Source organism: Notamacropus eugenii, chromosome 1, assembly GCF_028372415.1.
Source record: "Notamacropus eugenii isolate mMacEug1 chromosome 1, mMacEug1.pri_v2, whole genome shotgun sequence".
NCBI lineage: Eukaryota > Metazoa > Chordata > Mammalia > Diprotodontia > Macropodidae > Notamacropus > Notamacropus eugenii.
This window is the reverse complement of record NC_092872.1, coordinates 367180674-367195026: the sequence shown is the minus strand read 5'-3', so window position 1 is coordinate 367195026 and position 14353 is coordinate 367180674. Positions and strand designations below refer to the sequence as shown.

General features: G+C 45.6%; 1 protein-coding gene across 3 annotated transcripts in view; it reads right to left on the bottom strand.

Annotated features, from left to right (window-relative positions):
- PSD2 (pleckstrin and Sec7 domain containing 2) overlaps positions 1 to 14353 on the bottom strand; it is a 49735-nt gene that overhangs the window by 8238 nt on the left and 27144 nt on the right. The window contains exons 1-6 of one of the 3 annotated variants that reach the window (XM_072630490.1): positions 14239 to 14340; positions 13917 to 14029; positions 9707 to 9765; positions 4912 to 5001; positions 2392 to 2435; positions 834 to 1024 (exon numbers count right to left, since the gene is read on the bottom strand). In XM_072630490.1, coding sequence (XP_072486591.1) covers positions 834 to 1024; positions 2392 to 2435; positions 4912 to 5001; positions 9707 to 9765; positions 13917 to 14004 — 472 coding nt within the window. In that variant the 5' untranslated portion in view covers positions 14005 to 14029; positions 14239 to 14340. Of the gene's footprint in view, positions 1 to 833; positions 1025 to 2391; positions 2436 to 4911; positions 5002 to 9706; positions 9766 to 10172; positions 10648 to 13916; positions 14030 to 14238; positions 14341 to 14353 lie in introns of those variants that run through there. The other 2 variants (XM_072630492.1, XM_072630491.1) reach the window with 2 other exon arrangements.

Below are 14353 nucleotides of genomic sequence, written 5' to 3'. Positions count from 1 at the left end.
CTGACCCCAGAGTATGTCACCAGAAATATTGGTGGCCCCATTCCAAGAAAAATCTACCAGGGACTAGAGGAGGACCCAAAAAGGACCCTTTCATTGGGCAAAGGGGCTTAGGATGGCTAAGTCAACACAAACTGACAATATAAGGCTCTCTTCAATTTGGAGAAACATAAATTAAGAAGGGCAATGGATAGAGTTCAGATACAGAGAGAACCAGAGAGACCCAAATCTGATAAATGGGATGAGCTTGGGATTGAGTAAAAATTTTGGGATAAAGTAAAGGAAGTCAAGGGGGAGGGGGAAGTTTGAACAGGGAACTCATTACTCCTCAGAAATGGTACAGCCTAGAGACAATATTGAATAAGGATTAAAAAAATAGATGGGCTAGTTAGGAAGGTCATATGCATTCTAGTAGAAAGGACATTGAACTAGGACTCAGGGGATCTGAGTTCATTCCTGGTTCTGTTACAACTCACTCTGTAGCCTTGAACAAGTCACCAACTCTTTGGGCCTCCTCTGGAAAATGGGGGGGAATAATCCCTTTTCCTTACCTACCTCTCAGTGTTGCTGTGAGGATCAAAGATGACAGATGTAAGCATGCAATGCCACAGTTCCAGTCACTGTACACATACATCTCAGCGTTTTTGTGTTAACAAGGTGTGGAGGTGGTAGGGAAGTGAGGGCTTTTGGGGACCACCCACCCTAACCCATGAAATAATATGAACTCTCCCAGAACCTCCCCCAATATTCCCTCAGGGAGCTGGCCCTGGGGAAGGTATAACCCCTCTCCTCTGCCCCCCTCCTCCTCCACAATGCCCCTGGGGAGTGGCACCCACTTCTCTTGCCATCCATGTCAGCATGGGTCTTGCGGGTGAGCACACCATGCTTGTAGGTGGCAGCGTTGAGCGCCTGAGGGATATCCAGGAAGGGGTTGCTGCCGTCTATGATTCTGGTCACTTTCTTGGCCCCAGGACCGAACTTGTCATCCACCAGCTCAGACAATGACTTCCTCAGCTCCTCCTCATCGCTGGAGAAGCACAGGGATTGGGACCACAGGATGGCCCCTGCCTCCCCCACACACCCTGGGGGGGAGGAGGGGAATCTGTAGCCCCCACCCCATACCCTTCATCACCAGTTCATTCCCTGGGCCCTGGGAGAGCAGGAGAGCCAAAATCATTCCCTACCCCTCACCTTAGTTCTTACCCTGGGAGACAGGACAGTTTCTCTAAGAGATGAAGAGGCTCTGGCTCCTAATTCTGATTACCCTCTCCATGACAATAGATCCTTGATGATTTCTGATCTCCTGATACTGATTGCCATCTTTGACCAGAGAACCACAGAATTTTATATTCTCCCCTTTACACTCTAAGGATCTTAGGTCATGGATCAATAGATCCAGGCCAGATCTATAATACCTCTCTCTGTCCAAGGTGAAGAGTATGGAAGAGTAGGTAAATAATGAAATGCAAGCTGTGGCCAAGAAGCCCCATGGAGGGGCTGAGAGAGGACAATTGAGAGATAGAATAGTGAAATGTTCCGTCCTTATAATTGATATAACAGAAAGTGAGAATCCTAGGAACTCTCATTATTAGTATCATCTCCAACTGTAGTAAACTCTATCTAACTAAAACCAAACTGGAATGGGGACCAAGGAGAGATCTCCAAGGACCTTCTATCTGAGATGGAGAGGGATCACTTGGATCACCATCCACTTGGGCAGATTCTGGAATACTGGATCTCATTTGGTACTATCTCAGCAAAAATGGGGGTGGTTGGCCAGGATGGCTGGTGGTGATGATAATAATGAGAAACCAGTCCACTAGGCTACCAAACTGGTTTCTTCTCATTGGATCTCATTGGTGTGCTCCATATAATATATACACACTCAGATCTAGAAGGGAACTCAGCAATCTAGCACAACTTTTGCCCTAATGGGAAACCTCCCCACAATATACTGATGAATAAACTGTCTTCTCCACTGCTTAAAGACTTCCAGTGAGGTGTTCACCAACTACTATCTGAGGGCAGTGCATTCCATTTTTGGACAGCACTAATTGTTAGGAAGATATTCCTAAAATCTGCTTCTCTGAAACGCCTACCCTAGTTCCTAGTTCTTCCCTGGGTGGCCAAACAAGTCTAATGCCCCTTCCTGTGACTTCCCTTCAAATACTCAGATGCCTAAATTTTCTGTTTTCTAGAATTAATGGCCCTGATCCCTTCACTTCTTCCCTGATCCCAATTTTCCAAAGACCTAGGATATTGGGAAGGAAGAGGATGACATTCAAGACCTAAACACTATTGTCCTTCCCCAAATGAAAATGAGCCCCAAGGGACTTATTCCCCACCTTAGTCAGGCACACTTCCACCCTCCCCAAGGCCACAAACACTACTCACATGGCCCACTCCAGCTTTTCATTCTTAATGGAATTGTAAAGTGTCTGGAAGGAGAAGAAAAAGGAGCACTAGTGAAGAATCCAGAAGAGCTAAAGTCATTCCTCTCCCTCCAGCTGAGTCCAAGGAGAGTCTCTGTCTGAGGAAGGCCTTGGCCGAGTCAGGCAGACTCTGTAAATGGTTCCTTTTATGGTCATTTCCCTTCACATTCCCTTGGATTCACCACTGATTTGCCTTTGACTCAAAATGCCTCAAGGGCAGGTTCTGGGATATTAGATCTCCTTTGGTACCACATTATATATATATGGGGAAGCACAGGAATTTGGACCACAGGATGGTCCCATATATACATACACATATATAAGTTTCTTGATGGTGGCCATGATGACTTGTGGTGATTATGACAATGATGATCATAGAGATGGGAGTACTATCCATAATGGTGATGACAATGATTGGGTATGATGGAAATGGGGATAATGGTGAGAGTGATGGTGACAGTGGATTTCAGTGATGGTGATTCAAGTTAATATATATTAAGTACCTACTATGTGCCAGTCACTGTGCTAGGTCCTGGGAATACAAAGGCAAAATTAAAATGTCACTGCTCTCAAGGGGCTCATATTGTACTAGGGGAAAACAATAGCCACACAGGTAAGTAAATAGAAAATCTATACAAACTACATATCATGTTATTTCAGTGGGGCTCAGAGCTCTAGCAAATGGATCAGGAAAGGTGTGCTAGAGGCAGTATTTAAGTGGAGCCTTAAAGGAAAGTAGGTTTTTTAAGACTGTCAAATTCACAACCCACCAATCACTGGGAGTACAGATGAACCAGATTAAAATGCAATTGGAAAAAAATGTTCCACAAAATAAATACAAGTATAACATGAATAATGTTGATTTGTGGTTTTCTAAGTCAACATGGGGCCAAGAAGGGATCCCTTTCTGTTTGAGTTTGAAACCACTGTTTGAAGACATGGGGAGGTGGTGTGGAGTGTGTACATCAGGCTTGGGCAACAATCTGGGCAGTGGGAGATTGGAATCTAGAAATGGGAAACTGACAGGCATACAGGGAAACAGCAAGGGGACCCATTTGGCTGGAGATCCTGAGGATAGGGGGAGAAATGTGAAATCAGTCTCAAAAGACAGGTTTTGAAGCCAGGTTGTAGACGGTGTTAAATAACAAATAGGAGTCTATATTTTATCCTAGAGGCAAAAAAGGGGGGAACCATTGAAGTTTCTTAAGAAGGAATAGCACTTCAGGAATATGTTAGGTGACACAGGATAAAATGGAGAATAAAGAGGCAGGATGACTGGGGCGGGGTGGGGGGGCAGCGGTGTGCAGGGCTATTGTATGTTCAGGTGAGAGATGACCAAGAGGCCTGAAATAAGGTGTGGTTTTGTGAGTGAAAAGGAGATAAATTCAACAGATGTTGTAGAGAATCCATCAGACTTAGAATCCATGAGATTAGGAAACTGTGTATGGGGTGGTGATGGAGAGGGAAGAGTTGAGGATGACCCTAGTGTTGAAAACCTGGGGGACAGCAAAGATGGTAAGACCCTCAACAAAGGGAGGGAAGTTAGAAAGAGGGATGGGGTCATATGGGAAAGATGATGAGTTCCATTTCAAACAAGTTGGGTTTAAGATACCTACATCCAAAGGAAGATGTCCAATGGCCAAGTGAAACTTGAAACTCAGGAAAGAGATAAGCACTGGATATATAGATCTGGTGGTGGGTGATGATGTCGATAATGGTGATAGTGATGGTGATCATGGTAATAATGGTGGGGATGGTGATGATGATGGTTGATGATGTGACAGTGGTGGTGATGATGGTAATTATGGCAGTGGTGGAAGTGGTGCTGATAGCGATGGTGGTGGTGGTGGCGGTAATAATGGTGATTGGGGTCGATGGCGAAAGCGAAGAGGGTGAGAATGGTGAAGATGATGACGACGAAGAGAACTATGATGATGACAGTGATGACAGTGACTCTCACCAGGTAGATCAGGGTGATTATAAATTGGCTGGAGATTGTAAAAATTGCTATGATAGTTGCAAATCTGATGATGATAATGATGACACCGATTTCAATGAAGATGTTGCTGATACCCACAGTGATGAAGATGATGACGATGATGATAATGATGATGATGATAATGAAGATGATGATGATGAAGCATGATGGCAGTCAAAAGGATTAAAATAAAGAAGAAAAAGAAGAACCTGTGGTCTAGACCAGAGCAGTTTCCCTGACTAGGGGAAACCAATATATTCATGACTTGAATGGGAATTTGCCCAATAAATAAAACCTTCAACCTCTCTTTAATATCACTTCCCTCTTGCTAGACTCGTCACATGCTTCCAGATAATGTCTAAAATGCTATCCATTGGAATGGTCAGAGCAGATCTCAACTCTGGCTATGGGGAGATAGTGGAGGATGGGGAAAGAGGAATCCCATTCAGGAGATAGTGGGATTTCTGATGTACTAAGGTCAGGGCCAGGATTTTTAAAAAGTACCTTCAGCAGATCCTTAGCAAAGTCCTGTCCATCATTCAGCCGGTCCAGGTTGGCAATGAATTGCTGGCAGGACATCTTCTTGCCGATGTTCTGTAACACAGAGAGCAGGTGGCTCAGACTAGGTAAGGGGTAATTCCCTCAGGGTGGTGAAAAGAAAGGGTGAAAAGGCCTCCTCTCCAACTTCCTAAGCCCATTCCTCTCACTTTCCTGCCATTGTCATCTCCCAGTGAGGGTGGTCAGAGGGGAGCTAAGGGAGAGCTTAGCTGGACAGAGTGTAAACTCTGCAGAATTGCCCTCCATGAGTTGCCTCCCCAGGCTGTGAGAGGGAGGATGGTTACTTGACAATAATTTCCATCAAGGAGGTGTAGGATTAACTGGAAAACATATGGAGTCATTGCACCTGCAGGCTCTGCAGCAACTCTGGTGAGAGCTCAGGGCCTCTAGGTCCCCACCTAGAATTGGTTTTTGTCCCAACACCAAGGGGAAGATGAAGTGTTTGAGCATCCCAACCTGAGACCTGTCCTGCCTATAGACACACAGACTCGGTTCTCTGTATTTGTATGTAGCTTCCCACTGGTGGAACACCTAGGGTTGCTCTCCTATGGGAAGGAAGGCATTTGGGGCAGAGAGGCAGTATCTGAAAGGTAAGGAGACTTGGATTTCAGTTCTTTATGTGCCTGGCCATTACTATCTGTGGCTACCTTTGACTCTCCCAAAAGCTGAGCTAGGGGAGGTTAAGATCATAGACCTAGAGCTAGAAAAGACCTGAGAGGTCACCTAGTTCAATCCCCTCATTTTACAGGCAAGGAAACTGAGGCTTTGAGAGGTGAAGTGATTTGCTCATGGAACTTCTACTCAGGAACAAAAGGACTGACAAGAAGTAAGGCAGAACTTTAACAAAGACTGAGGGTCAAAAAGAAAGGTCACAGAACCATAGACTTAGGGCTAAACCAGAATTCCCAAGTCATCGGGTTCAAGCCCCAAACTGAAAACCAGGGAAATTAAGTGAATTGTTCAAGGTCTCACATGTAATAAATAGAAGTGGGATTTTAATCTAAATTCTCTGACTCTGGCCCATTCTATTAGTAGGAGACCTAGCCCCATTTGAATATTAGTCAAATTTTTAAAAAAAGATTAAGGATAGATGAATTGGTCGAGAAATTAGAAAGAGGAAAAATAAATAATGCATTTCCAAGGCTGAGAGAAGTCATTTGGGGATTTTCTGGTGTGTGGGGGTATCCCTCCTGGCTGCTTCCCCTCTAGGGAAGTGAATAATCAATAATTGACTGACTTCTAATTACCTCCTGGGCTCCACACCAGACTCCCATTTTTGGAGGTCAGGAGGGGAGGTGGAGGCTTCCTCATCACAGTTCAGCCTCCGAGGCTTTGCCATAAAGGAAAGAAAGCTCCCAGCAGAGACCCAGCCTCCCAGGAAGGGTGAAAGCCCCAGGATTGTCCCTAAAGTCCCATCTGCTTCCAGGGTGGAGTGGAGGGAGGATCGAAGGAGGCAGGGCCTGGTGTCAAGGTTGGGGACTGTCAAATGAGCTTTTCCCACTGTTTTGTTTCTGCTCCCTTTCTTAGAATAAAAATAATTGACATTTATTTTGCCCTTTGAGATTTGCAAAGCATTGTACATGCCTTACTTCATTTGATCCTTACAATAATCCTGTGAGGCAGGCACTGCAAATATTATTATTCCTGTTCCCAGGTGAGGAAACCGAGGCTGGGGAATGCTTAGTGACTTGCCATAGGTCACATAGCTAGTAAGCAGGGTTGGAACCCAGGGCTTCCTGATGCCTGAGTCCAAATTCTATCCACTATGCCAGGCTGCTCTTCACTCACATCATAGTACCTAGCATGGTACTTTACACATGATAAGAAATCAACCAATGTTTGTTGAATGCATGGAATGAATGAGTCCGTAAATGCATTGCGGTGGATGACTGAAAGCTGATTATAAACACTGGCATCCCCTCCCAGCCCAGGAATTTTCTAACCCAGGACCTTCAGGGTTTCCAAAGGGTTAGAGTTTCAAGGACCCGTTAGGAGGAAGCTGTCTCAGCCCCATTCATATCACTCAGGCTGAGGTGTTCTTGCCCAGATGAAATGGCAAGAGAAGCTCTCCGGCTCCAATCTGACAGGAGAACACCAGACTCATTCTCTTTCTCATAAATGCTATGCCCAGAAAAACTCTCCAGCCCTAGTTGGGACACTGTATGTTTATCAACTGGCTAATGTCCACGAAGATCGATTAATTAGTAGTTCAGTACCTGTGACAACATTCTATTCCCAATCTGATAACTTACCCATAAGGTTAATGGGCTCTTAGCACATCAGAAGGGTGTTAACTGAGCCTGGTAAACAACTACACTTTAGATTTATTCTTTTTCCCAAACTCAAGATTATGGGGTTTTAACACCTCTTTGATATGCTATCAGTTCCTAATGAGGACAGATGCAATATGTAACCAAAATGAATGTAGAAGCAAACAGATTACACTGATGGTAGACTTAACATATGTGCACTTATAATAATAACTCAAAATTTGTATAGACATTAAGGCTTGCAAAGGCCTGCGCCAAAATGTATGAGATAAGCGGTGCAAGAATTATCATCCCCATTTAACAGATGAAAACTCTGAAAAGGGAAAGGATTTATTTTCACGGTCATATAGCTAGAAAGCCCCTTTTGCTGGTCAGTCTTTTCTGATTCTTTGTGACCCCATTTTGGGTTTTGTTGACAAAAATACTAGAGTGGCTTGCCACTTCCTTCTCCAGCTCATTTTACTACTAGAGGAAACTGAGACAAACAGAGTTAAGTGATTTACCCAGGGTCCTACAGCTAATAAGTGTACGAGGCTAGATTTGAACCCAGGAAGATTAATCTTTCTGATTCCAAGTCCAACGTTCAAGCTCCTGCACTATCTCGCTGCCCCAGTAAGTCTCTTAGGCACATTGAAACCCAGGTCTCCTGATTCCAGATTCCAAAGCCAGAGTTCTTTCTACAAGTCCAAACAGTCATTCTACACACATATATATCTATAACCATGTCTATACCTGTGTCTATGTCTATATCTCTATCTCTATATTTCTTATCTTTATTTCTATCTATCTTTATCTAGATTTTAACCAGAGCTTAGTTTAACCCAACTCCTCCTAAGTTTCCTTTTCAGAGATATTAAAGACAAACCTCAGCACTGATGGAGGACTGAGACAGCATGCATAAATTAGATGCAGAGGGACCCCCAAATTTCCCCTTGCACCATATATCTCTACCTTTTACATCACATCTTACACCAAAAATGCTCATGAGGAATCCAAAAAAGCCAAGGAGACAGAGGAGAATCCATGATGGATGGGGACAAAGGAAAAGAGTGATTTGACCCAAAGCATAGCTGAAGAGACAGGCAGGAAGGGAATGATGAGAAACACAAAGAGACATGCACTCCCCCCACCTACACTTACCACCTGGTAAAGAGCAAGATAACGGAAAGAGGGGATCCCGGAGCAGACAGAGAGAAGAGGGAGAAGTCAATGAGGAGGCTTGTCTCTGCCAAGGGAGCCAGGCCAGTGGCAGCTCTGCCCACCCAGGGCACCCACTGTCCAGACAAGTCATGGGGTGTACAGGCAGTATGGAGCCCAGAGGGCCCACGTACATCTTAACTCATGAGCCCCACAGCAGGAAAATGAGAAAAGACAGGTGGTTAGACATGAGAAAGAGACCAGAGCTGCAGAGCTAAGTCATCTCAGTTTCAGCTGAGGCCCCTGGAAATTCTCTGCTATAGCCCGCCAAGAGTGAGTAAGTCAACCCTGGGCTTCTTAGCCTCAAGAGGGTCCAGCCAGTTCTGAAGTGACCTCACAATTAGAACCAGTTGCATTTTCATTAAAATGCTTTCACGAGGCTTGTCTCATCAATCCTCAGGAACTCAGCCTCACCACAGACAAGAGTCAGGGACCATTAGGGACATGCCTGCCCATTTCATAGGCAGGTAAAATAGTCTCAGAGAAGGGTAACTGAAGCCACATAGAATGTCAAGGACTCAGACCTCCCAATCTCAGCTTTATCTACCAGGAACACTGAATTAAAACATGGCAGCTGATGAGTTGGAAGAAAAGAATGAAAAGGAGAACAAGGGAAAAGAATAATAATAGCTAATATTTATATAACACTTTCTAGTGCTTTATACACATTTTCCAATTGGATCCTCATAATGATCCTGTGAGATAAGAGCTATAGTTACTCTCATTCTACAGGTTAGGAACTAAAATGTAGAGAGGGTAGCTGAGCTAGCCAGCCAGGAGTGAAAATCAGATTCCACTCTAGGCCTTCCTGGCCCCACACTCGTTCTAGATAAGAAATAGAAGCGCCAACTTGCCTGAGACTCAGTAGCGTTTTTTTCAGTGTCTTAGACAAGGCCACCATTGGCTGCCATCTTTCTCCCCTGCCCCAGAGGTTGAGCAAGGGCCTTAGAATCAATGAGAAGCAGGGCACTGGGCCCTGAGAATAGCCCATCCTGCCCTCAGTCCTGTTTCCTGGAGTTCTGTCTCAACACCACCAGGAGAAAGCCGGCCAATGCCCATCACCCCAAGGGAATCCACCAACCACTTTGTATCTTAGCCAAGGCTCACCTGCCCTCCCAGGAAGTTGGGCTAGGGGGATAGGCAGAGGAGCTCCACACAGGTTCCCTGGGCCAGTCCAGACCTGCATCTGTGTTCCGCATGCCGGCCTTTGCCTTTATCCACCAACCCCCACGCGCCCCCTTGACCCCCTTTTCCTCTTCCCCATCTGCACTTACGTGTCCATGCAAGTCTGTGTTGAGCAGCATCAGGGCACAGGTAAGTGTGTGAATCCCATCTGAAACACAGCAGAGGCAGGTGGCCCTCAGCTTTGGCTCCCTTCCCTTTCCTTTTACCCAGGACATTTGGTTACCGACCCAGTCCGGGCCTTCAACTGGGTTAGTTCTGCCTGTTGGGAAGGGACGTTGGCCGAAGAATGCCCAGGACAGTTAAAGAGGTCAGATGGAGCAAAGAAACAGCACAGTATGGTGGAAATAAACTTGAAACAATGCATTTTAATGATTAAAACAATGATTAAAATGATTATTACGATTATATCATATTATTAATTATGATTAAAACAATGTTTTTTAAAACTGCACCCCCCAAAAAGGCCACTGAATTTATAATAAATTCAACAAGCAATACGGAATCCAGGGGGCAGGTGACTAAGTATGATGCCAAATATGGAAGACTGATACAAACAGTTTCTGAGTTGGCTTTGCTTGGCAGCATTTGTCTTCGTAACAAGGGTGATCAGGGAACCCCTAACTTGTTGAAATGGGGGTCCCTCCCATGGGGTTGGACATGTGCTCTGGCCTCCTGCTGAGGGGTCATGTGCTTTTCCAGCATGACACAGCAACTTCTAGTTGATCCCCATGCCTGGGGGGAGGGATGAAAGATGATTGGACCCTGGGCTTCAGGAGGATGGACTCTTGTGAGTCAGAAGGATGGACCCAATCAGGCTATAAGAGCTCTGGAAACAACTACATCATTCTCTCTTTTCATGCCCTCTTTTTTTCTGGTACTTTTGTTCCCTCGGACTTCCAGCAGGGGGTGGGGGGGGATGGAGAAGATTCTTCCCCCTCCCCACCCTAGGCAATAACCAATGACAACTTGCAGTTTAAGTACACAGCACTGGGAGAGCGCTGGCGAAGCTGGACCCTGGCTGCCTTTCTGCCTTTCTGTCCCTGCCCTGGAGCACTGATTGGCAACCAGCAATAGGAGAAAGGGCACTCCCAGCTTAGGCGGTGACAGCCAGCCAGGGTCAAGCTTCCTTGAGCTTGATTCGTGCATGAGCTAACTAGAGGGAGGAGCTTTCCACAGCAGCATGGTGCTCTTCTCAGAGGAGAACAGCACCACCCACAGGAGACTCCTGCAGCCGAAGGACTAAAGCAAGCCTTACCCCCGGGCATGGAGACTGGGACCTGCCAGGCTGCTCTAACCCTGCAGATGACTGCGAATGGGAAACACCTGTCCGGCCATCCCACCGAGGGCCTTTGCCTCCCATGGGGAGTATGATGAGGGCAATGCACTCTCTTCCAGTCTTGATTCATGCATTTGTACCCTGTGCAATGTCTGTGACTGAAAAAAATAATAAACTGTTGGCCTACGCTTGCCATCCATATTCTAGGAGAACCTTATTATACATATTGCATAAGAAGTATCTTTTTAGAAGGAACCCTGTTCCCTAGATTTGGGGGGAGACTCTAGATAGAAATTATGCCTAAGCTTTGTTTTAGAGATTTCCCTGGAACTGTTCCCAGGTAGGGCAGAACCAGAGAAAGAAAAGCCTTCTTCCAACATGTGTGCACGCACACACACACACAGGCCTGGGGAGCCACACACTCACTTTGGAGTCAGACCCAATTCCAGGATGAATCCAGGTCCGTGTGAGCCCCAAATTTCCTTGTCAAGCCCCATGAGGCAGGGGGTACATCTGTTATAAGGAAGGATTGGGCAGAAATGTTTTTGGGGGGATAGCTGTGATATCTTTAAAAAGCACAAATACATTAATAAAAATTGAGGAGAAGGAATGCTGGACTGGATTCAACCCCAGGCTTGTTTACTTTTTAGCTGTGTGTCCTTTAAACACTCTGGCCCTTGTTCTCTTCCTCTGGAAGAAAAGGATAATGCCTACCACCCACCTCCCAAGTCACTTGGCCTCTCTGTGTTCTAGGCAACCCTCTACTACTATAAATTGAAGAGAAAATGTTGACCTGCATGGGTAAAAGGTGCTTCCTCATCCCAGTGAAGTCAAGGATCCAGCCCCTGTGTAACACCTGTCCGACTTCCCTCAGAAGCCTATTGGGAACATCCAATGAAAGGCCATAGGTGTGAAGAGCTCTCTGTAACTGGCCAATTGTGGTGCAAGTGTGTGAAGTTACTATTATTTTTGTTGCTGTTAAGTCATTTCAATCATCCAGTTCTCTATGACCCCATTTGGGGTTTTCTTGGCAAAGATACTAGAGTGGTTTGCCATTTCCTTCTCCAGTTTATTTCACAGATGAGGAAACTGAGGCAGAGTTAAGTGACTTGCCCAGGGTCACACAGCTAGGAAATGTCTGAAGCCAGATTTGAATTCCAGCTTCCAGGCTCAGCACTCTATCCACTCCACCACTTCACCACCACTATTATTATGGTATGAATTTTGATTGTAATCTCTTTGCTGTGGACTCCACTTCTGTTCCTGAGGATCTGACATAGAACCAGTAACGCCAACAAGATGTAGGGATCCCAGGGGCCCTGAGGCATGATCCTTTCCTGCCTTTTCTCATACTACGCTATGCTCCAGTCAAGCTGCTCTGTTCTCCATCCCCTGACCTTGCTCTGAGATCCCTGTCCCCTTGACTTTGTTCATCAGGCTCCCCGTGCCTGGAATGTCCTCCCTTCTAGAATTCCTGTCTGCTTTCTAGTACCCAACACAAATGTCATCGCCTCCTCCATGAAGCCTTCCCTGGCTCCCCAGATGGAAACAACTTTTCCCCTCAGCTTTCAAACAGCACTTTATTTGTAGCTCTGCAATGCTATTATGATACTGTCTTACAGTTTTCTGTGTGCATGTCAGATCCCCCATGAGAATATAGTAAGCACAACCCATCTAAATTTGCATTTCCTTCAGAACCTAGCTCTGAATGAACATAAGTAATAGGAAGTGGACTTGGGATTTCATTGGAATAGGGAACTCTCAGATGAGGAAATGCCTTCCACCAATGCGAGTTGCCACCTTCTCTGCAGCTGATAGTCTTAAGGAGCTGTCTGGAGCATTGAGAAGTAAGTGACTTTCCCAGGGTCTGTAAGCTACTATCTATCAGAGGAAGAACTTCAACTCAAATTTTCCTGCTGCTGGAACAAACTTTAATGAACAAAGCCTCTCACGCCCGTGGTAAATGCTTAAAAATATTTGTTGAATGAATGAATGCTCTCCCCACGGGAGCTCAACTTATGAAAGGAGAAGCTTCCCCTTTGGGCATTTCCTTACCAGGTGCTCACATTCACAGCTACTTCATTTCTCTTATTAACAGGGGCTCTGTGAGAACCTCTGCCTCCTTCAGGGTGGGGGGAGCACAATCCTCACCTTTCTGCCCCTCCTCCTAGATATTTTTGGTTTGGTTTTGTTTGGAGGCAATTAGGATTAGGTGACTTGCCCAGGGTCACACAGTATCTGAGGTCAAATTTGAACTCATGTCCTCCTGACTTCAGGGCTGGTGCTCTATTCACTACTCCCCCTAGCTGCCCCCTCCTAGACAACTCTTCAGGCCACAGAGAACTTTTTTCATCACATTGAACTCCTTATGAGACATGCATTTTAATACAGAATTCTGGGAGACCAAAAAATTTTCAAGGTTCATAATTCTGGGCACTGTGGCAGGCCAATAGGAAAGATACTTCGGGGAAAATCTTGAGGCTTCTCCAATACTCCCCAAACCTTAGCCTATAGGTAGCCAATCACTGCCCCTAATCAAATCATAATCATACCACTCAGCAATAATTTCTCACATTTATACAAATTTACCTAGTGTCTTTTTGAAATGACTCTATAAGGTAGACAGTACAAGCATCCTTTGTCCCCATTTCACAGATGAAGAAACTGAGGTTCAGAGAAATTAAATCCATAGTCCTAGAGCTAGCAAAAGTCAGAGCCAAGATTTAAAGTCAGATATCTCCTGGTTCCATGCCTTACACTTTTTCTGCCATGCAGGTACAGAAAAATGGGAGCAGATCTGCTTTCTATTGGCCAAGCAATATGCCAGAGACCAGGAGCAGCTCTTCCTGCCAGCAGAAGGAAGGAAGGAAGGAAGGAAGGAAGGAAGGAAGGAAGGAAGGAAGGAAGGAAGGAAGGAAGAAAGGAAGGAAGGAAAGGAGGAAAGGAGGGAGGAAAAGAGGAAAAGAAAGGAGGGAGGAGGAACAAAAGAAAAGGTGGATGACATCTGGGCAGGTTGGTCGTACCTTCTGAGGTGCTCTCTCCTTGGTTACACTGGCGGTATCTCCTGGAGAAGTGGGTAAGAACTCTCTCCCGCTCCTGAGTCTCTCCCATCAGAGGAAAGGCCTTTAGAAAGGTCCTGTAAGGAAGCACAGATACCATAGATAAGGGACCTCAGAACCTCATTAGCCACTGCCATGCCTGTGCCCTCCCCAGGCAAGTTACTCTGTAGTCCTACAATCAAAGATCAGGGAGCTCCTTCGCCTCTACCCTCCCAACCTCCCAGAGTCCAGGGATTAAGGTTAAGATCTCTAGAAACTCAGAATTGAAAGGAATCTTAGAAATCACCTAGTCTAACCAGTCACCCTATACATGAATCTTCTTTTATGGTGCCCATGATCAGAGATCTGGAGAGCTGCTCAAACACTTCTAGTGATGGGCAGTTCTTCACCACCTGAGACAG